This window comes from Triturus cristatus, chromosome 7, assembly GCF_964204655.1.
Source record: "Triturus cristatus chromosome 7, aTriCri1.1, whole genome shotgun sequence".
In the NCBI taxonomy this organism is placed as follows: Eukaryota; Metazoa; Chordata; class Amphibia; order Caudata; family Salamandridae; genus Triturus; species Triturus cristatus.
The window spans coordinates 1,412,538,582-1,412,561,622 of NC_140590.1; the positions used below are offsets into that span (position 1 = coordinate 1,412,538,582).

At 43.5% G+C, this 23,041-nt stretch overlaps 1 protein-coding gene across 1 annotated transcript in view; it reads left to right on the forward strand.

Moving 5' to 3' along the window:
• Positions 1–23,041, forward strand: part of ATP9A (ATPase phospholipid transporting 9A) — a 555,816-nt gene that overhangs the window by 448,722 nt on the left and 84,053 nt on the right. The window contains exons 22-23 of the mRNA XM_085619138.1: positions 7,743–7,807; positions 8,707–8,862. Coding sequence (XP_085475264.1) covers positions 7,743–7,807; positions 8,707–8,862 — 221 coding nt within the window. The remainder of the gene's footprint in view (positions 1–7,742; positions 7,808–8,706; positions 8,863–23,041) is intronic.

Consider the following 23,041-nt stretch of genomic DNA (forward strand, 5'->3'; position numbering starts at 1 on the left):
TATGCTGACGACACTCAATTGGTGTTATCCTTGGAAGGGAAGCACGCGGTGTCTATGGACACCTTTCAGGAGTGTATGCGCCGGGTCTCGGGTTGGCTGAAATCAAACTCCTTACAGTTCAATGGGGGGAAGACAGAGCTGCTATCCTGTTCCGCAGCAAGACTGTCAAAACCCCTACCGTGTGAGTACAGGCTCAAGCCGGAGGACGACCCCCTAGTGCCAACAAAAACAGTTCGCAACCTGGTGTTATGGTGGATGAGGACCTCCAGATGCAATCTCAGGCCAATAAAACAATTAGTGTCTGCTTTGCCTTGCTAAAAGCACTCCGGCAGATCCTACCTTTTTTGCCCAGCGAGGCCAGACCCCTGGTGGTCAGAAGCATAATCCTGAGTAGACTGGACTATTGCAACTCCCTGTATCTGTGTGCTCCTCAGTACACTCTGCAGGGGCTGCAAATAATCCAGTCTATGGCAGCCAAATTGGCACTTAACAGACAGCGCAGCTCTTCTTCCACCCTGGCCCTGAGGGACCTTCATTGGCTGCCCATTAGAGATAGAATCAGTTTTAAATCCCTATGCATGGCTGCATAACACAGGTCTGATAGCCATGCAAGAGAGATTCTCCTGGTACAAGCCAACAAGACTTTTTCGATCCTCTAGTCTTAAGCTTGGTATCTACTGCCAGATTCAAGTTGGCCAGGATGGGAGGTAGGGCATTTGGCACAGCAGCATCACGTCTCTGGAATGAGCTACCCCAAAACATCAGACAAGCGGACTCCCTGATGGGCTTAAGGAAGAGTCTAAAGACCTGGCTACTTGCCAGGAATGGGAAGTAATGCTGCCGGTTAACAGTCCAGCCTGTTCTCGTTGACCTAATCCACCTTGGTCTCTAAGCGCCAGGATACCCGTTGGGTGACAGCTGCGCTATATAAGACTTCCATACAATACAATACAATTGAGCCTTTGGCCGTACATGCCAGACTGGGGCGGCACTATCCCGGGTTAGAACTACACAGGGATATGCAGTATATCTCCTTGTATGCTGATGATTTACTTATTTTCCTAGCCAATACAGAAACGGCCTTGGACGGAGCGACGCAATTAGTCCATGCATTTGGCAGGGTCTCGGGCCTGGGTGTGAATTGGGCAAAGGCTTGTTTGTTCCCGGTGGTTCCGTCAGAGGCGGGTCCCTCTCAGGTTGCAGGCATTCGGTGGGAGCCCAGATGCTTGCCCTATCTTGGAACAAACATTTATCACAAACCTGAGGATTTGTTGGAGGGCAATGTTGGTAGGGCTATCCGAGGCCTTAGGGGTAGTTTGACGTTTTGGAGTACTTAGCCACTTTCGGTGGCAGGTCGGGTGGCGCTCGTGAAGATGATAGCGCTCCCCCGGTTGTTGTATTACTTTAGAACACTGCCGGTTTGGGTGCTGGGTTCCACTTTCAGGCAGCTTCACTCCATGGCCGGGGGATTTTTGTGGGGGAATAGTAGGTGGCGGGTAGCACTGACCACAATGATGCGCCCGAGAGCTGACGGGGGAATGGCAGTGCCAGATTTTGAGCTATATTATTTGGAAGCTCAGTTACAATGGCTCACTCAGGCAGTGGCTCGGGAGTTCAGGGGCCCGATGGTCCTGAGGGACGGTGGGTACCACGCCATATACTGTCCTTTATTGTGATTCAGAGCCTGACCTGGGCACCTGTTTATTACACTGGTTTCCGCATACCTCTAAAATGAAGGTAACAAGTAAGTTTTTAGATCTAGGCCTACTGCTGGCTAAGAGAGAGATTACTGCGCACTGGAAGTCAGGACCAGGGCCCAGTTTTGGGAGGTGGGAAACAGAATTGCTTAAATGGGCACTGAGTGAAAGTGTAATCAGGCTTCAACTGGCCGCGCGGACTAATAATGAAAAAGCGCTGGAGGCAGCAAGGGCATGGGAGGCCTTGGTGGTTGTGTTGCAGGTGCCTGAGGCAGACTGGAGGCCCGATGGGTTTGCCATGCTGCACGGGAACAGTAGGGTAATACTGGACATACCCTTTGGTGCAGATGATGATTATATTATTCAGTTAGCATATCATTACTGTTTCATGATCAATAGCAGGAGCTGGACTTATGTTAGAGTGGAATGTTATAGCGCAAGTGGTAGGAAAGGGATAACCTGTAACCTATTAGTATGTGAATACAATGCTTTTCTTGACGGAGGAACTGGACCACTTGAAGAAGGGCGGGATGGCGATGTTATACAATGAGTAACAATAATGCTGTATTATTTGCCAGATGTTATTTGAAAATTAATAAAAATATATGTAAAAAAAAAATAGTCAGTTTTGGATATCCTCCAGAGGATTGTGAATCTCCTGACATTGCTGGGGTTCTCAATAAACCTGCCAATGTCACACGGGAATTTTTTGCAGAGGCTGACCCATTCTGGAGACGGTGCACTTTCAAGCCTATCCTCCAGACCAACAAGTCTAAGACATTTGCACTATGATCTAGACATCTCAGCATCTGTCCTGGGTCTCAGTGAGGATCGCTGTGAGACTTCTTGGCCTACTGGTCTCCTGAATCCTGCTGACTGAACATGCCAAATGACATATGCAAGTGCAGTGGAATTTGAAGTTTCAGTGTGCCAGCATCATGGGAACCTGTCCGATTCCATTCAGGTTTTGAAGGAGACTGAAGAAGATCTGCAGTGGTGGCTGCTCAACTACAATTGGACCACCAGCAGATCCCTCTCCATACTCCATCCAGAGTTGATGGTGGTGATGGGAGTACTGGGTTGGGGAGGCCATCTGGGAGAGGTGGAGATCAGTAGACTCTGTTCTCCATAGGCCAGACGTCACATCATTTTGCTGGAGTTGCAGGCGATTCGCTTGGCATTGCAGGCCTTCCTTTCAACCATCAAATGAAAGCTGATGCAGGCTCTCACAGACAACACCACCGCCATGTGGTGCTACAACAATCAAGGGGTGGGGCTCTGCATAGCTGAAACTGACTGAATCATCCTGACATTTCCCTGATCGTAGGCTGTAGGTAATTGGCCCTTTTGGATGGACATCTCCCACTTTTTGCTCCAAATGCTGATGGTTATAACTCTGATAGTGCACTGGAGTCTGTTGCCCAGACCCCAGTGCCTGTGCTCTCTCCAAAAACCGTTAAGTTCTGGTAATCCCAAATGGGAAAGACTTTTCCCCCCCATAAGTCCCTAGTATATGGTATCAGGGATACCCAGGGCATAGATGGTAAAGGGGTCCGCAGAGCTCATGCACAGTTTTTTGCCACCCTGGGTGAACCAAGCAAACTACTGACAGCAGGCCTGCCATTGCTGACTTAAGGAACAGGTCAAACAGCTTGAACTCGACTGTGCCCTCACCATGTGGGGCACAATCAAATGCACTTCGCTTGCTATATCTCAGACACCTCTATGGTAGGCCTTCTCAGCTCAGGAGGCAGGGTTCAGTATAGTAAAGGTGTGGACATATTAGTGCAGGCTATATGTCCCTATAGTGGTGTTCCCCATCGAAAACTACATTAATTGTTAGGTCCGTAGGATAACATGGGCTGCTAACCAGGCGTTCTCAAGATTGGCAGCCCTATTATGGTACCACTAAAATATGTCATGTTTGGTATCAAACAACATGCCTTCTCACCCCTAACATGATTTTCGTGCCCTAGGTGACTGGGCATACACCCAGGCTGCACCTTAGAGTTTGCCCACCTAGTTTCCCCATCTTCTCTGTACTCTGACTAGCAATCCCACGCTTTCCCATCCCTGCTGCTGCCAAGACAGGATTATGACTTCCTGCCAGGCAGTGTGATTGCTCCCAGGAGTCCAGAACAAATTATTGTGCAAGACCTCCCTCCTCCCAAGCAGGCTTGTGGAGTGGCACATCAAGGTGACTAGCTTCAAAGGCTGCATCAGTGCTGACTCCCAGTGGGAGGACAAGCTGCAGGAACTAGCTGCCCTTTGGCTACTAGCTCCCACTCCCCTAACTTCCCTAAATCTAGGATTTAAGGGACCCCCTGACACCAGAAGCTCTGATCTGACCAACTTGCATCAAGGAAGGACCAAGAGGAGACCAGACAATAGGACTTTGCCCACAGCACCAGAGCAAAAGAGGGATACTTTGCCTCTGTGGCAACAGACTTGGATCTGAGTGAACGACCTTTGTCTTTGGCCAAAACTAGGCACTCGTGAAGAGGCGGACTCCTGTGGAAGCCAGAAGCACCCTCCGCACTCCCCTTGGCTAGTAGCACGAGTCCCCGGCAAACTGCAGGTAAAAACTCACCGGATCAGAAGAATCACTAGCTATCGGGCCCTCAATGGGATCGTCCAAATCCAGGTGGTCCAGTGCATTGTGGGAATTCTAGACTCGCCTGTCACAAAGTTTCAGGTTCCCACCTTAAATATGGAGAGAATTGAAGAAGCACCTTGTCAAAAATATTTAGGTGTCTTTTTTAACAACAACGGCGGCTACAAAACTCAGCTAGAAGAGCAAAACAAAAGGGAGTAGCACTTTCTTTTGCTCTCAGCTCCATCTTTAAGAAACTGTTTGGACCAACATTTACCCCTATTCTGCAGACAGCTCAGGCAAAAGTTATTCCCACCCTATCATATGGAAACGAGGTTTTAAAGGGGCGGGACAGTGGCAACTTTATTGCAAAAAAATTTAGAACAGTGTTTAAGCTTCCAAAAACACCTCATCAGCACAGATCAGGCTTGAATTGGGCATCAGCAATCAAACTCTGGCGAGACTAATGAGTTTTTTAATAAACTGCCACAAACTAAGGTCATCAAAAGCCGGGAGTCTGGCACAATATCTTTGGTCTAATATATCTACAAACCAATGGCATTCGGGGCAGGCATACTGGGCCAAAGGCTTGGCAACTTTGAACTTAACAGAAGCATGGGATTTGCAAATCAGCCAAGGCGAATTTAAAAGATTGGCAAAAATAAGTAGGAAAAAACTCTCTGTAGTAGAGGACAAATCATGCCTCGCAAAAAGGTCACACGGTTGGCTAACTCTCAACACGTACTCCAATCTGTCCCCCCAGGGGTACCTAACTTTACCATTCTCTGCACATACTAAACTTCATTTCTTAAGACTAAGACTGGGAGTGTCCAACCTGCTTTGTCACCCGCCGTAGTGGAAAAGAGACCAAACACAGCAGCTATGCCGCCTTTGTGGGAAACACAGAGAAGATATAATCCATATTCTCTGTTTATGTACAAGCCTGATGCAGGAAAGAAGGTCCCTCCTAAGGAAAATTTGGAACAAAATGAAAATCAGATCCTGCAGAGCCGCAGTTTTAGCAAGTTTTACTTCACACAACCCGGAGCTAAATTATGCCTTAGTAAGGTTCATGGAGCAGGCCGGCAAAAGAATAATGAAAGGGTAAAAAAATTTAAATTATGAGCATGGACTTAGTTGGGATGCTGTCCTTGAGTGGCAAGGTCAAATGAACTTGAAATCACCCCATACCAAGACTTTGCAAAATTAATTTTATAGAAATTTGAAAATGTTTTACTAAGAGCGAATGGAGAATGGACTCCAAACCTGAAAGGCCGTACTTTTACGTTACTCAATGCACTTTATTGATTGCACAGAATGTCACTTCTAGAATCTGTACAGTCTTATGGTAATATCGCAACCTTTTAACGTATTTAATCAAATTTTTCTTTTACACAAAATGTGTTGCCTATCTATTTGGGCTTATGTCATTGTACAATGAAGTGGATTGCATAGGTTTTTATTTAACTAAGCAATAAAGTTATTATTATTATTATTATTATTATTATTATTATTATTATTAGGTTCCTACCTCACTCCCTAGGACCCAGTGAAGTTCCAGAACCTTTTCGCTGTGCCTACCTATGCCAATGCTTATTTGTCATCAATCTGACAACTAACCCCCACACTCAATGCTGCATCTACAGGGAACACCGTGCAACATTCATCTGACGTCAGCAGCTGTTTGTCTGTTATATTTTTGCAATCTGTTTCTTTCAGCCTCATGTAAGTGGTAAAAACAGCATCCCCGCAGTTCATGTTGAGCACCAGGAACAGCCAGGACAACTCTGCACCCAGACTCCATTGGCTAGGTACAATTTGTGGCCTGTTTCAGGGGCCCGCATCACCATAACCCTTTAAGGTTTCCACATACCTCGACCTGCAAGAGACCGATTGTCACTAGTGTATTTTTCCCAGACCCTCGTGCACTGGATTTTAGTTAGGGAGTGTTTTTTCCTCTTTCTGTCCTTGACCAAGAGGTATGCCATTGACTGGTGAGAATTTCAATTTCAGTATTCTAAATGGCCATGGCACATCTAAACTTATTTCCGTACTTTTAATTTCTCTCTCAAAAGCATTGTACATTGGTGGACTGTTGTTTGTTGTTGAACCTTGAATCCCGACATGAGCCTTTTATTTCTTTACCATTCCATTTTTTCCCCAACTTTCTTTCCTTCTTTATACATGTAACATGCACTCCATGCCCCTAAACATATTCAACTGCAACTGGGGCTGCAGTGTTCGACCGGACTTGAGCTCACAAATTCTAATGAGAACTACACTACTATGTGTAAACGGTACAGTGGTACACAATCTACTTCTTGCTGTTTTTTTTGTCTTTCTGCACTTCAGTGTTCCTATTGTTCATCCTGGTGCCTTGTAAATGCGTATGCCTGTTTTGTGTTATCAATATGAGAACTTGTAAGGCTGCTGTTTGCTTCATCTTTTAACGTGTGACATGATGTTGCACTGCAACTGTGCACCCTGTATTTTCCCTTCTCTTTCACTCTCTTTCTCTGTTTGTGTTTTTTTTTTTAGTGAGTTAGTCCTACAATAATGGTGACAGAATATTGTTATTTAAATATAGTCTGACAGCAATATTGTGTCCTAAATATGATTTACAGAATCTGACCCTATTAGAGTTAACAATAGAAAATCTACACACAATGAAGTGATAGCATTGCATATGACATTGCACCATGATGGTTGTAACAGATGACGTTTTTGTCAATGATATTCTGACATACAACCATGCAGCATTTTCCATGTGTATTATTGAAACTTGTTTTGCTGCGGCCAGTGTTCCACCTTGGATGTGTCTGAGGGATGCATGTTAAATAATTTTCAGTATACAAATGCTTACATGATTAAACTGGTCAATGCTTTATTTCAAAAAAGGACTCGATTAGTTTACATGAAACAATTTAAAAACCCTGTTATTACATTAACCAGTTCTTTAATAGGTCACTGTTAGTTGTTGATAATTGCAGATGAAGTTAGGTTTCATAATTATATTTGATCATTTACTAGTTCACTAAACTTCAGATCAAAATTCTGAAATTAATGTTTCCTTTGTGCGTTTGCAGATTTATTTAATTTTGTTATTTCTTATCTTCCTAAACAATATTTCATAATTATTCAATATAGCTTGTTTAATTTATTAATACTGTTTTATTCCACAGTCCCCTTTTTCTACCAGTGATAGTGAATTTGAAACAAAAATGTTCATTTGTCCATGGATTAGAAACCATCCATTCATTTAAGTCATTTCAATCATGCTTTTTCTCACAACACAAATCTATAACTGGTCCATAGAGGATAATTTTTGCAAAGATTGGATTGGGAGCCCTCACCCATCCTGTTAATTGATGCTGAATAGCACCTTTTCTTAGTGTATTGTATTATTTCAGTTTTTACCAAATGCAATCTTTTTTCTGCAATCTAACTTGCAGGTGATGGAGGGAATGATGTCAGTATGATTCAAGAAGCGGACTGCGGTGTAGGAGTTGAAGGAAAGGTGAGCTATCAGAATATGTCTCTTATTTCACTGTAAAGATCTCTTTTTATTTTTATTTTGTCAATTAATCAGCATTTATAGAGCTTGGCACTGTCACCCCTGGGGTTATCTGCACACTGTTGTGTGAGGTCTCCGTCGAAAAGCCAGGTCTTGAGGAAATGGTGGGAAGAGGGAAGAAACGAGCAGAAAAAGGCAAAATAGAGGGTAGAAAAGCGAGCGAGCAGAAAGGGCAAAACAGCAGAAGAGGGCAAAACAGAGAGCAGAAAAACTAGCAGAAAAGGTCAGAGGGCAGAAAAACGAGCAGGAAAGGCAAAACAGAGGGCAGAAAATGAGCAGAAAGGCATAACAGAGGGCAAAAACGAGCACAAAAATACAAAACCTAAGGCAGAAAACGAGCAAAAAAGGCAAAACAGAACCGAAGAGGGCAAAACAGAGGGCAGAAAAAAGAGCAGAAAAGGCAAAATGGAAGGCAGAAAAAATAGCAGAAAAGGCAAAGCACAGGACAGAAAAACAAGTAGAAAGGGCAAAACAGAGCATGAAACGAGCAGAGGAGGCACAAACAGAGGGTAGCAGGTAGACAGGCAGCAGAGGGTAGGGGACTGCAGGCAAGCTGGACACAAGGACCTGCATAATACCAAGTAAATAATTTAATCAAAGTAAAATTACCTAATTAAAATAGGAAAATATCCAGTCTGTTTTTTTATTTCCATTTTCTTATCCCTCTCTGCAGACCCTGTGTATCTTTAAAATGTAAAGCTTGGTAGATCATTCCATGTCCTAGCACTAGGGAAGGTTGTTGTCGTCGTCCTGCTTGGCCGCCATGTATGGTGTACTGTGTTTGGTTACCTGTGAATAAATGCAACTCCTTTCTAATCGCGCTTGGTTTCTTCATGGTACAGGAAGGGAAGCAAGCATCTCTTGCAGCAGATTTCTCAGTCACTCAGTTTAAGCACTTGGGTAGATTACTCATGGTTCATGGAAGAAACAGCTACAAGAGGTCAGCAGCTCTGAGCCAGTTTGTGATCCACAGGAGCCTCTGCATCAGTACAATGCAGGTATGATTAAAATTGTGTCCACTTCTCATTCTTGTTGACAAATGTAGCCCTCTGTGTAACTAATAATTGTTTGACAAGCACGAATGCAATTAGTAGTAGTAGTAATATAACTTTATTCGGTAACCGGGTACCATCAAAGTATACAAACACATAACATTACAATAAATAGATCAAAGTGCATTTTAACATATCTTCCATTACAGTTCAATTTCCCTTAAAAAAAAAAATGAATATTAAAGAGGCTATTCAAAATTCCTTCCCTTCCATTGTTACTAGCACGTAAAAGCAAAAGCTGTGGACAGGCTAGGCTATGTGCAAATAGGGCAAACACTTTAAAACATGTAAAATGTACCTTTTTACTTAGTACGTAAAATACACTAATGCAATTGTTTGTTATGTGCGATTATAAACTGACACCAAGTCATCTCCCGTTTAGAAATATCATAGTGTGTACATTTATGCATGGATTGAGCTGTGATGATTTGCACGTCCTATTTTTACAGTTGTGTATTTTAAAGAGGGTTTATAAATAGCACAGGCCTAGTCCTGGTGAGGAGTGGAAGGATCTAAACACACTAGGGAATCAGATGCTCAGGGAAGCAGGCTCAAGATACAAGATCAAACTTTGCGTACAAAACTAGAGCTCTAATTCATAAAGGCAGCTGATTTATGAATTTTGTTTTTTCAGCTCTCGATTTATGTTTACTGGACCTTGACAAATAGAAGCCCTTCAATACCTCAAACTGTAATGTAAAAGCTTGTACAGTTTAACACGAACCAAGTGGGTTTAAATGATAAAACAGAGAAAGAGTACTAAAAAAGACATACATTAAAGACCGTCCCAACAACCGAAAGATGAGAATTTTTTACTTTCGTTATCTTGGGATGAAGAATTTTTTTCTTTTTTTAAATAGCAATTTAAGAATTTGCATGCGAGGATCAATTCAAACATAGTAATTAGTATAAGATTCTTTGAGTCTTCTTCAGCGATGTAAATTTGATGGTGTGGTTGGGTCCATTGAAACAGAATGACGCATCCATGCACAGCATCACTTTGTTTTTGTGCGTTGTAACAATGTATTGTTTTTGTCCATAGCGGTCTATATTGTTCATAAATGTCTTTTCTCCACAAAGTTGTCATTCTGGTGGTGTATATTCCATTATGAAGCAATGGAATTGTGAACAGAAATTTGCTGTTTTGACTTTACTCATTAAGTTCCTAGTCATGAGTGGCTTTCAGTTTCCAGTATGCCTAAGCAATGTAATTGTGAACAGAAATTTGCTGTTTTGACTTTACTCATTAAGTTCCTTGTCATGAGTGGCTTTCAGTTTCCAGTATGCCTGAGAACCACAGTTTCTGGTCGCATTGGGCATTAGCAGAAATACCCTGGCTTCCCATTATTAAATCTGGACATTTCGCTGCTCAAAACATGCAAATTATTGGGTGAAAGATACCACAATTGACTGGGGTAACTGGTGAGGAAACACTTTACTATTGGTATTCCTGGCTGTGGAAATACACACGCAGGTGTACTGCTTTACTCAGAATGAATCAATAGATCTCATGTCACTTTGATATTTATCATTTAGCATCTTCTCTGTTGCTATGTAAGCGATGATCTCTATTTTTAAATTGAGAAGATTTGCTATTTTTAACTAGATTTTACTCCACAGTTGTTGGATCTGCTTGCAGTTTGAGAAGTATGTACATTAGATATCTCTTCAATGTATTTTTTAAATGTCATATGCCGTTGATTCTTTTCTGCCCATGCATATGGGCTGTGCAATTGCAGCCATGATTTTGTAGAAAAAGTTGAGTGCTTGCATGATAATTTTCAGCTGCGGTCCATGCAGGTAACAGGGGTGGGGCGGTGGTGCCAAGTGAGGGGGGATTTTGAGGGACGATGCCAAGGGAAAATTAAATACATAATTAATTTCCCCTTGACATCGTCCATCGAAATCCTCCTTTTCTCGGCCCCACCGTCGTTACCCGCACAGGCCGGCGCTGATCATTTTCCCCCTAACGTGCTGAATACTCATTCCATAGTAGGAGGGGGTGTGATTTGGAGCTAGTTGTGAATTTTATTAATTTAAATGGCCTCCTCTATAGCATTTATAGTGCAAGTAAGATTTTCAAATTCTATGTGGTGAATTCTTTAGAAAGATACGGACTTTCAGACAGATGAAGTTGTACAAACAAACGGTCCGGATCACCTATCTCGCACTTTGTGTTATTTTACATGTATTTTTTCTTCTTCTTGCTAACCTCAAGTGTGAAAATAGTTACAAATTTCTTCTTTTTGTTATCATAATTTTATGTCTTCTTGCTTTGTTAATGTTTGGGCCTTATTTCAGAATGGTGGTGTTAATGTTCTTGAAGTATGTTTTGACTTTTGCACGGTAATTTGCAATCGTAACGCTGCTTTGACTTTTCTGAAGTTAGTTACTTTTATTGAGTTACTTTCTATGGTCCTACGGCCTTCAAAATGTTCAAATTTAATTTACTGATAGGACTAATATGCAAACACCAAAAACTTACTAACATATAAATTAATGTATTCTGATTAGCAAATGGCTTCTAAATTAATGTGCACTGGCTTTAGAAAATGTTTTAATCAGCTACATATTCTAGACTATTCTTGTTACTTAATGTTTTCATGGTCTATAGTTCGCAAGAAACAGGAGACAATAGAATAATTTTGCTTGCCTGAAATTATTTCTGACAGAGGAAAAACTTGTCTTTGGTTCTGGCTCCTGCTAACGCAATGTAAATAAATACTTGTATGTGTGGGAATGGATGGGCTAACAGTGGTTGATCCACTCCCATGGACCGCTGTGACGTGGGAAACCAAATGATCCACTGCCTCGCCCAGACTGCGTCACATAAATATCACTCTGTTTTCGGTAGGTAGAGGGAAAAGTAGTTAGAAAGTTGTTGTAATGCTGGCTGGAGGTGGTGGGTGAATCACCTAGAGGATGCAGATATGTATAGATAAGTTTGTCTGTTATTGGATATGTGGATTTCATTGCGTTCCGACGAAATGCAAGGTGCAGGTTTCAGATGCTAAATCTTCAGTTTGTGCTTCCTTTACTCTGGGCTCCCCTGTGGAGCTGGCTGTCGCACAACTCTGGGCTCAAGTTCAGAAGCAGATACAAAGATTTACCCCCTTGCAGTTACTGTACCAGCCTACCTGAAGATTCTCATGTCTGCTGACTCTGTCATTTGCATCCATGTTTATTTTGGATAGCTTGTGATTGCCACACTCTGTCTGTCCCAGTCTTAACCATGAAAGAAAGAGGGTACACTGTAGGAATAACCAAAAGATTCCACATCTGTACTCCTACTGTAAGAAGGCAGCATTCCCGCCTATGGTTGGGTTGTGACCTATGGGCAAGGTGGGATTCAATTCAATATTCATTTAAAGATTTGGATCTCCAATGAGGTCCACATAAAATATACATAGTTATTACAAAATGAGAATAATAAAATATAAGCTCAATTCATTTCTCAGACCAGGGAGGTGTTCTAAAACAATCAGCATATTTGATAAAACAGTAAGTATTCATTAAACAACAAAGCATTCAAGTTAAATATATGCTAATCTTGTGCAAAAAACACTTTAAAACGGAAGCATGTTCATGTGCCCTGTTTACCTGACTTGCTTGTCTCTGCCAGCCTGTTTTTTCTTTTTATATTTGGCTCTTGCTTCATTGTAATCAAGCATGTGTGTGCAGGACTTTTAGACTGTCCCTAAACATGATTAAGGTTCTAGACCTGTTCTGTGCCATGGAGGGGGACACAAAAGAGCTCTCACTGTGCATACATTTGGACTTCTACCCCTGTCGTCGGTTCAATACATAAAGTGGTGGTAATAGCGTATCATGTGTTGTTAATTCACGAATGCGACTAGACCTTCTTTTTCTGTGTCAGTGGAATGGAGGCCAACTTTTGTGAAGTTCTCCTGTATGTGTTTTCCTGACTCCTAGCACTCACATCCCAAGTGTATTATGTTTCTGTCTGTAATTTGCATTACACATGCATGATTCAGGAAGGCTCTGAAGATCCGGGTCTTAGATTGATACGGATCTGCTAACCCCCCACACCTCCCCCAGCACCTCGAGACCTTCACGGGTGAGTAGTGCGATTATAATTCCCCTGATTGATTGATTGGTTGATTGATGTGTGTAAGTGAGCTACAGTTATAGAGGCCTGTGGGATCCATTTTGGATACCCCATGCCTGGCCTTTTGCACAAGATGGAAATAGGGTTGTTTACTGAGAAAATCGAAGTGTATTGCTGACACTCCTGAAGCTGGAGGAAAGAGACCTAGACTCTGAAGTTAGGGGATTAGGGACAAAGCTCCTTTAGAAATTCAATTAGGCCTTTTTCCAGTCAAGGAACTACTGATTAGTCTTAATGAACACTGTAATTTGGTAATAATAGGGATTTGGGACATGACTGCAGACCCTGTTGTCACCTTAAGGTGAGGCCCGGCGACTTTTTTGTAATGTTATTTTAGGAAAATGGATTTTTGTTGGAGTTGTCCCCCCCCCCCCCCCCCACACACACACACACACTTTTTGCTCCATTTTGTACCACTAGCTGCTGGTTTTCAACTTTGACCGTGCACCGAGGCCTGTTAACCAGACCTCAGTGCCAGTGCTCTTTCCCTAAAACAAGTTAAAGTCTAATTGTAACCCAATTGGCAAGGACTTTGGCACCCCTATAAGTCTATAGTAGATTGTACACCTGGTACCTAGGGCAGGGGTACTAAAGAGGGTCCTTAAGGGCTGCAGCATGTCTTATACCACCCTAAGGGGCCCACACACAAATTACATGCTGGCTGCCATGGCAGACTACATGTCATGATGCAAATAATGAGTGAAAACACAACATGGCACACTCACTGTGTGCCATGCCAAAGTCACTGCATGTAATATATGTAAGTCACCCCACCAGCAGGCCTTGTAACCCTAAGGCAGGGTGCATTCTATTACATGTAAGGGCATGTCTGCATGAGCAAATGTGCCACTGAGATATCTAGTTCAATTACTAGATGGTACAAGGGAACAGGGACGCAATCTTAAGTATATGTACTAGGCACTGATCATTACGAGTTCCCCAGATACATGATGCCTTTCCTGGAACCTATGGTGTTTGGTATCAAACAACTTCTCTTAATAAATCTGTACTGTTGCCAGTACAAAATGTATTATGACATGCACCCAGAGGGCACCTTAGAGGTGCCCCCTGAAAAACCTCCCACTATCTAGTGTGCTAGCTGACTGGTATCTTCCAGCCTGCCATCACAGACAAGTTTCTTACCCCCTGAAGGTGAGAGCCCATGCTCTCTCGGGCCAGGAACAATATCTGCTCCAGAGTAAGGTATTCCCACCTCCTCCACCAGGAAAGCTAATGATTTCGCATATTAAGGCCCGGGCTTCATATGCAGGCTTTGATATGTGACCCCAGCTTCCCCTAGACCAAGGAGATGCCACCACCTGCACTGTGGCCCATTTGTCACCCGGACAAGCAGGAAATGAGCTATGTTAGTAGGCATGTTGCACCAGCAGTCAGATTAGTCACACCACTAAGGTGGGCTACCTGATGTGCTCCATAAAAAGAAGGGTTCCGCCATTTTGTTTTTGGTGGATTTAGGAACTCTGAGACAAAGTTATGCCCACTTCCCACAGGAAGTGGACATATAGGGTGTGTAGTAACCCATTGTCTACTACCCTTCACTCCCCTTAACACCCCTAAATTGAGTATTTAGGTGGCCCCCTAAGAGATTCACCTTACCCAAGAAGAAGAAGAACTTAAGAAGAGCCAAAGAATGCAAGAAACTAAAGACTAGCTGTGGACTAGACACCAAACCCTGCCTAGCTGCTCCTGTCTCAACAATTGAGATGAGGACCTGGGTGACCATGTGTATGGTGTCAGTGGGGAGCCATTGGAATATTTTGTGGAGCATATGTTGGACGAAGAAGCTGGAGGAGGTGACAGCGTTCACTTGTTTAACCATTGTGAGTCTGTCATCCATGATGATGGCGAGGTTCTTGGTGTGGTTAGTTGGGTGGTGTGTGGGTCCCAGGTCTGTTGGCCGCCAGGAGGAGTCCCATACAGAGATCTTACTCCTAAAGATCAGGACTTTAGTTTTATCCGTGTTGAGATTTAGGCAGTTCTGCTTCAATCAGTTTGCTAAGTTTGACATGCAGGTGGTCAAGCTGGTCCTAGAAATGTCGTTGTTGTCTGTGAGGGTGAGAAAGTGCTGGGTGTCGTCTGCTTGGGAGACAATGTTGATTCCGTGGGATCTTATGACGTGGTTGTGTGGTGCCTCGCAGACGCTGAAGAGAGTAGGGATCAGCGATGATCCATTAGGGACTCTGCAGATGAGGATCTTGGGTTCGTGAGTGCAGGACTGGAGCCTGACTCATTCGGTCCTGTCGGAGAGAAAAGAGACAAGCCAACTCAGGGCAGGTCCATCTACTCCGGAGTTGTGGATTCTTGTGATGAGGGTGCTGTGGAAGATGGTGAGTTCTGCTTTTTGAGGTGAAAACTTGACTATAATAAGCCCAAATACAGATGAGGTGTGGAAAAAGTGGTGACGTTGGTTTACTATGTATAAGTAGAACAGGATCTTGATCCTCTTAATATTGTTTTGCATTTGGTCGTGATTAAAATACGCAGTGTGTTATATGATATTTATTTCCATTGCTGAGAGTGGGGAGAAGCCATGACTTTCTTGGGTGCCGAAGCCCAGAGAGGGTCACCATACCCCACACCTCCCTGAACAATTGTACGAAACAGCATACCACAACGATGTGCATCAGCATATACTGTTTAAGCCATGTTGTGTTTATAACGTTATTTCTAAAAAAAAAAGAAATATTCAGGCAAAACCAGTTTACAAGTGGTTAAATTTGTTCTAGGAAGTACAATCACAAAGACTAGGCATAATGACTGTTTAATTGTTTTCTCCTATAAAGCCCACGTAATATGCATTTTGTGGGCTGTAAACTTTGATTGCCCATGTATATTCAATACACTATGATAATAACATGAAATCTGACTTTTGCACTAAAGTATAAATGGTTGTGTGTGTTTATTAGCACGCTTGTTCTAAATGAGCTGTAGTGCCACATTTATTAAATAGTTGTATAATATCGAAGTTGTTGCCGCTGTCCTTATCGAATCAAATAACATAACGGTATTTATTAGAAATATTGCTAGTGCTCCAGAAATAGCCTGGGTTGGACAGAGGAAACCGTACAATTGAAGTGCTGACAGCACACGGTGACTAATAAAGCTAAAAGGAGGAAGTTCCTTTTTTCCAAACAGTGTTTCCCGCTGTAAACACTTTAGGTGAGAGTTGTACCAGCGTTGCCACAAAACAAGCTTGGCTGAAGGACCTTTGTAAAGGCTTGTTGAAATGTATTTGAAAACAGTGTGCCAAGGAAGGAAGTCTGTAATGAGAAATATTTGCAAATGAAAACTGCTTTGCTGAAAAGTGTATGCTTTGTATATTGTCTACTGCCACAGAAAGTGTAGCAATGACACCTAAACCATAAAATGGATTTATCAATCAGAAACTCTACCTGAGGTTATCCGGCATCGGTTCATTTTCTTTGAGGAATTGCCGTGACACAGGAATTTAAAGCAAATTTGTATTAGAGTGACAGAACCAATCACAATAGTGAGAGCCAGAAAAAAACTCCACTTTGATGTACATCACGCACTGCAGACCCCTCTCCATCTTCACAGTTGCTTCTCCGCTGGAATGTAGCCGCGGCCCGTGCAAGTAAGAGCAGTGGGGCTGGGTAGGGGGGTTTTCCACTGACGATGACGAGGAAAATTGAATTATTTATTTAATTTTCCCTCATGGCAGTCTGTTGAATCCCCCTGCCCCCGAATCCGGCCTCACCGCTCTTACCTGCACGGGCTGCGGCTGCTGTCATGTACACCCCAACAGGAGGCTTTGCTGCAGGTGCTTCCTGAGGAACACCCACTCTTCAGTCTTCACAATCAAAGGCTTAGGTTGTCATCATTTAAATCCACTGTGTTCTTTTTCTTGATGTTGTCAGCCACAAACAGACCAATATCAGTGATTTTCAAGAAAAAAAGCTGTGTTTTGCGTGGTCCACCAACCACATCATCAGTCTTCAAAACACTTCCAAGGGAAGATTCATTGATTAAAATTTACGATGAGTAACTATAAAGCACAAGGGATTTGGAATTTAAATGGCTTTGTATGCTTTTGTTTGTGCTTATGTGTCTATTACTGATATTCAAAATCTGCAGAACTTGTCTCAATTTTATTCATTAAGGTTTACACAGTTATATCTGAACCTGGCTTATCCTTAGCCAATCACTGAAAATGCCCATACGTTTAGTAAATTGTATTATCAGGCTAAGACAGCATATCCCTTGTGATCTAGAATATTCAGAGAGAACTGCTTATGGAGGTCTTACAGCTGATTTTCCTTTAAGTTACCTCTCCCTAAAGTCCTGAGTTTTACCTCCTTCTAGAAACTCAAAACCTTTTGGCTTACTATCTAGTGGTAGGTATTATTGCCTTGGGATGTGCATACTAAATATTGAAGTCAGAACATCCATGGTACTAAATATCGAGGATAAAATATCTAAAAATAAATAAATATATATATGTATAGGAAAGTATGTCTAGTTTTTCTTTACCTAACTCCACATATATGAACCTAAGCGATACATATATCTTTAAGGTACATTGATGAGTTTGGAATATAAAATCTATCCTTTTCTTTATGAACTTACCTTTCCATATTTTATCCCTTGTTATTCTGTCTTCCATATTCTTGTATGTCTATATTAGTCATGTTGATATTCAGTAGAAAGAACATCTTCCTCTGCTTTTGCAGTCAATTATGCTTTCCCCAATGTTCCCTTTTTGCACGTTGTCACTCCTGTGATGGGGTGTTGAGTGTAGTTTGTAAAGGTTCAAACATTTGTGGCCAGAAATATATATAGCAATTTCCAGTGAGATACCTCTGAGTAGTGAGTGATGACGACAACTGGCTGGAATCTACTTTGGGTTGACTCATGCTATAATCAAAACCATGGGTGGTGGAAATGTGTCGGTGTGATTAGGTTTTGGTACACCATTTGGAGTACTAGCATTAAATAAATAAGCTTGGGTTTGATTCAAGGAGTGCCGCTCAGGCAGGGCTTTAAATCAATCAATCAAGGCATTTATACAGCGCACTACTCACCCGGAGGGTCTCAAGGCGCTTGGGGTGGGGGGTGGGGTGCCGCTACTGCTCGAACAGCCAGGTCTTGAGCTTCTTCCTGAAGGAGAGGTGGTCTTGGGTCAGACGAAGGTCGGTCGGGAGGGTGTTCCAGGTCTTGGCGGCCAGGTAAGAGAAGGACCTTCCTCCAGTTGTTGCTCTTCGGATGCGGGGGACGGCGGCGAGGGCGTGGTTGGTCGATCGGAGGTGGCGTTTGGGAGCGTAGAAGTTGAGGCGGTTGTTGAGGTAGATCGGGCCTTGGTCGTGTAGGGCTTTGTGTGCGTGGGTGAGGAGACGGAAGGTGATTCTCTTGTTGACGGGGAGCCAGTGCAGGTCTCTCAGATGTCCGGAGATGTGGCTGCCTCGGGGGATGTCGAGGATGAGTCTGGCTGAGGCGTTCTGGATCCGCTGGAGTCTCTTCTGGAGCTTGGCGGTGGTTCCAGCGTAAAGGGCGTTGCCGTAGTCCAGTCGGCTGGTGACGAGTGCCTGGGTGACCGTCTTCCTGGTCTCGGTGGGGATCCACCGGAAGATCTTCCGTAGCATGCGCAGGATGTTGAAACAGGACGCGGAGACGGCGTTGACTTGTCTGGTCATGGAGAGGGAGGAGTCCAGGATGAAGCCCAGGTTGCGTGCGTGGTCTGTCGGTTTAGGTGCGGTGCCCAGGGCGGGGGGCCACCAGGAGTCGTCCCAGGTGGAGGGCGAGGAGCCCAGGATGAGGACTTCCGTCTTGTCTGAGTTCAGTTTCAGGCGGCTGGTCGTCATCCACTCGGCTACGTCTTTCATCCCTTCGTGGAGGTTGGTTCTGGCGGCGGCAGGGTCGTTGGTCAGGGAGAGGATCAGCTGGGTGTCGTCGGCGTAGGAGATGATGTTGAGGTTGTGTTGGCGTGCGATGGCCGCAAGGGGGCTCATGTAGATGTTGAAGAGGGTGGGGCTGAGCGAGGAGCCCTGGGGAACGCCGCAGATGACTTCCGTGGCTGCAGATCTGAACGGTGGTAGGCGGACTCTGTGTCCTTCCAGCGAGGAAGGAGATGATCCACTCCAGTGCCTTCTCCTGGATTCCGATGTTGCTGAGGCGCTGCACTAGGGTGCGGTGGCAAACAGTGTCGAACGCTGCGGAGAGGTCTAGGAGGATGAGGGCCGCTGTTTCACCGTTGTCCAGCAGGGCTCGGTGCTGTGGTTGGCTCGGAAGCCGGACTGTGAGGGGTCGAGGGATCCATTCGTCTCGAGGAAGGCGGCCAGCTGCTTGTTGACGGTCTTCTCGATGACTTTGGCTGGAAACGGGAAGAGCGAGATGGGGCGGTAATTCTTGAGTTTGGTGGGGTCCGCTGTTGGTTTCTTTAGTAGAGCGCTGAGTTCGGCGTGCTTCCAGCTCTCAGGGAAGGTGGCGGTGTCGAAGGAGGTGTTGATGATATCCCGCAGGTGGGGTGCGATGACAGCGTCGGCCTTGTTGAAGACGTGGTGGGGGCAGGGGTCGGTCGGAGATCCGGAGTGGATAGAGTTCATCGTGCAGATGGTGTCTTCTGTGTTGATCTGGGTCCAGGCGCTGAGGGTGGTGGTGGGGGGTGTTGGTGCGGTCGTGGGGAGCGTTGTTTGTGGGCTGAAGCTGTTGTGTATGTCAGCGATCTTGTTGTGGAAGTAGGAGGCAAGGGAGTTGCAGAGGTCTTGTGACGGGGTGATGTCGTTGTTTCCGGCGTTGGGGTTGGAGAGCTCTTTCACGATGTTGAAGAGTTCCTTGCAGTTGTGCGCGTTGTTGTCCAGCCGGTCCTTGAATGCTGTTTTCTTGGTGGCGTGGATCAGTTGATGGTGCTTCCGGGTGGCGAGCTTGAGGGTGGTCATGTTGTCCGGTGTTGGCTCCCTTCTCCAGGCTTTCTCGAGGGCTCGGCAGTTCTTCTTGGAGCTCTTGAGTTCGTCGGTGAACCATGGGGCCTTCTTGCTGCCGGGTCTGCTAGGCGGGGTCTTCAATGGGGCGAGGTCGTCTGCGCAGTCGCTGATCCACTTCGTGAGGTTGTCGGCGGCCTGGCTGGGGTTCGCTGAGCTGGCGGGAGGGTGCTGGCGCAGCGAAGCGGCGAGCTGGTCTGCTGTGATCTTGTTCCAGTTTCTCCGGGCAGCCTGTTGCTGGTGGTGGTGGATCGTGGATCTTCTGAAGGTGAAGTGGACGCAGCTGTGACTTCCAGCTGCATTTGTAACAACTTCCATCCTGTTTTGACCCTCCTGTCTCATTTCTCTTAAACTCCAGTAGCATCTGTTACTGGATGTTAAACATCTTTTTGATATATAATCTTTTTGCTGATTTTTATTTGGGGTGATAATTACATATTATGCCATGTAAGGACATATGGACCATTGTCACAAGTTTAAATGTAATTGTTTGAGGAATTAGCAATGACTGTAGTTTTCTCAACACAGGTGTAACATGAAGTCGTAGAGGGGGAGTGATTTGTTACATTCCTAGCTGCATCATTTTCCCGAACCTTCATTGTTATTGTATTGGTTGATAACATCCTGCATAATGGGTGTGGAAGTACAGGTGTGGTTTTCAGTGAATGAATCATTGCAAGAAGCTGTAAGTAAACATTTTTAGTGAAGATGATGAAATTCACATGGCACTTTGTATCAAATAAGACTTCTGGAGTCTTCACTTTGCTCTTTGAGTGGATAATCATTCTGACAGCTTTGATCTCCAGCACGTTTGCCTTTATTTTGTTTGGAACGGCATCTGGGCTAATTTACAAGAACTCAGGCTTGACTCATTCAAACTGAGATAATTCATAACCACCTATAATATACCATGATCTTGCAAAACATTCTCCCTACATGGCTTTTATCTTTATCTAGTTCCCAAGTTAGTTTACAAATCACCTGGTTACAATTAGCTTATTTGTGGAAAACTGACAATGCCACCACTTGATCATGTTTTGGTTTACCTTTAATGTTAAATTGCCTCACAGATATGCAAAAGGCAATATGTGTGTATCAAAAGTGAAGGTGTTTTTAGCCAGGTTTAACATTGTACACCAAAATACTGTCATATGGTCTCAACATATGAATGGATTGGTTTAATGTTTTAATAAGGTGTTAACAGAAGGAGTTCAGCTAGCAGTGACTTCTAAGTTAAATATAAAAGACCATATCAATGAGATGTTTTGACCATATCATTGTACGCCCCATGGTAGCACTGGGTTGCTCCCATTTATATTAATTTACAGACATAAACCATGCTTTGAGTTGAATGTATATTAGTTAAAAATAAAAACACACAAAACTGGAGGGTGAAGTTGAGAAAGTTTGTTCAGAATGGAGCAGAAAATAGTTAACAACAAAAGTAAATAAGTGTAGATCTAAAGTTATTGCGATAGCGAGTTTGACAAAATAGATTTGTGTAAATTGGTGAGTTTATAATGGTAAAAAATTCAGATAGGTATAGGAAGAAGTAATTCAAATTTTCTAGACCTTTATATGTGATAAGAGTTGGAAACAATTCTGTCAAATTGGAGACTAATTCATGGTGGAGTTTAAAATAGATTGGCAAATACCAAGAAGACGACAAAGGAATTTCTGATATGAGCCAGATGTGAGTGCACCCCGGTAGGAAAGCAAATATTTCTGCTGCAGAGACTCCTGTGAATGTCAGAGAAAGATTTCTCTCAGGTGACATGTGGAATTGATGTTTGTTATTTTAGTGTATCAGAGAGTGATTCAGTTATTGATGGCACTGTGTATGTTAATCCATCTGGTCAATTTTGTTAACAATTTGAGGAATTAGACATTTATAAATGGTAAGTCATGTTGTTGTACCATTTTCTCTTTCCCTGTTTTGCGTTGTATTTCCCTGTTTTAGTTTTCCTTTAGTTGATTTTCTATGTCTGTTCTGGTGCAAAGGAGCTAAACTCACCACTCAGCAGACCTGCATGCTCCAACCACTTTTTTTATTCTTTGATTCAATACAGAGTGGCTGAATGTGTCTCATGCCCCCAAGTTAAAAAAAAGAAAACCTGAGCCAAGCCAGAGCGCCTCCCTCAACTATTGCAGAAATTGATTTCAGCATCTAAAAGAGCAGAATTAGAATGGGCCTCATTAATCATAATACATAGCTGCTATTGTCCCAGGCAATTGTGATCCTCTTGAATGTAATTTATTTTTAATATTGCATTGTTGAATTGAGATGTAGTAGAAGGGCCTCCAATTTTAGACCACACTTTAAGGTCCTGCTTTAAATGCTATTGCAATCAGTTTGATGCGAAAAAATACCAACAACAGATCTTAAGGGATACTTTGTTATATAGTAGGTTAGCTTGCTTAGTCAATTGTGGAAGGGTATTGTTCCCACCATGCCCACTCTGTCCCAAACAGGTGAGCCTACGCACCTAGCCAACTCTCTCGGGGGCATGTTAGATGATGGTTCAACAATTTTGCATTGACATGTGTATTTCTCTGAAGTTACGATTAGGAGTCTTCCTTCAGTAAGTGTATGAGGCCATTAATAAAGTGGTTTATCACAGCACAGCCCTGACACTTTCCACTAAGCCTAACTAGCCCTTAACATGCCTTCTACATAGTGTAACAATTTGAAGTATATCATTAATCACCATTAATCACAGTACTTAATACAAAGCTACCCCAATCAAATGTTAAATATCTAGTACTCTACCTAAGCCTTTGTTAGAAATGGGAGTCTCTAGTTGGCAGTGGTATGCCCCCTGTCCAAGTAGGGACTCTTCCTCAATTCAGTATAAGGATATTACACACACAAGATAACCCTTGCTCACCCCCTCTCGGTAGCTTGGCACGAGCAGTCAGGCTTATCTCAGAGACAATGTGTAAAGTATTTGTACCTAACACACACAGTAACACAGTGAAGTCACTAGCAATGGACACCACACCAGTTTAGACAAATAAAGTATCTTTATCTAAACCAAAC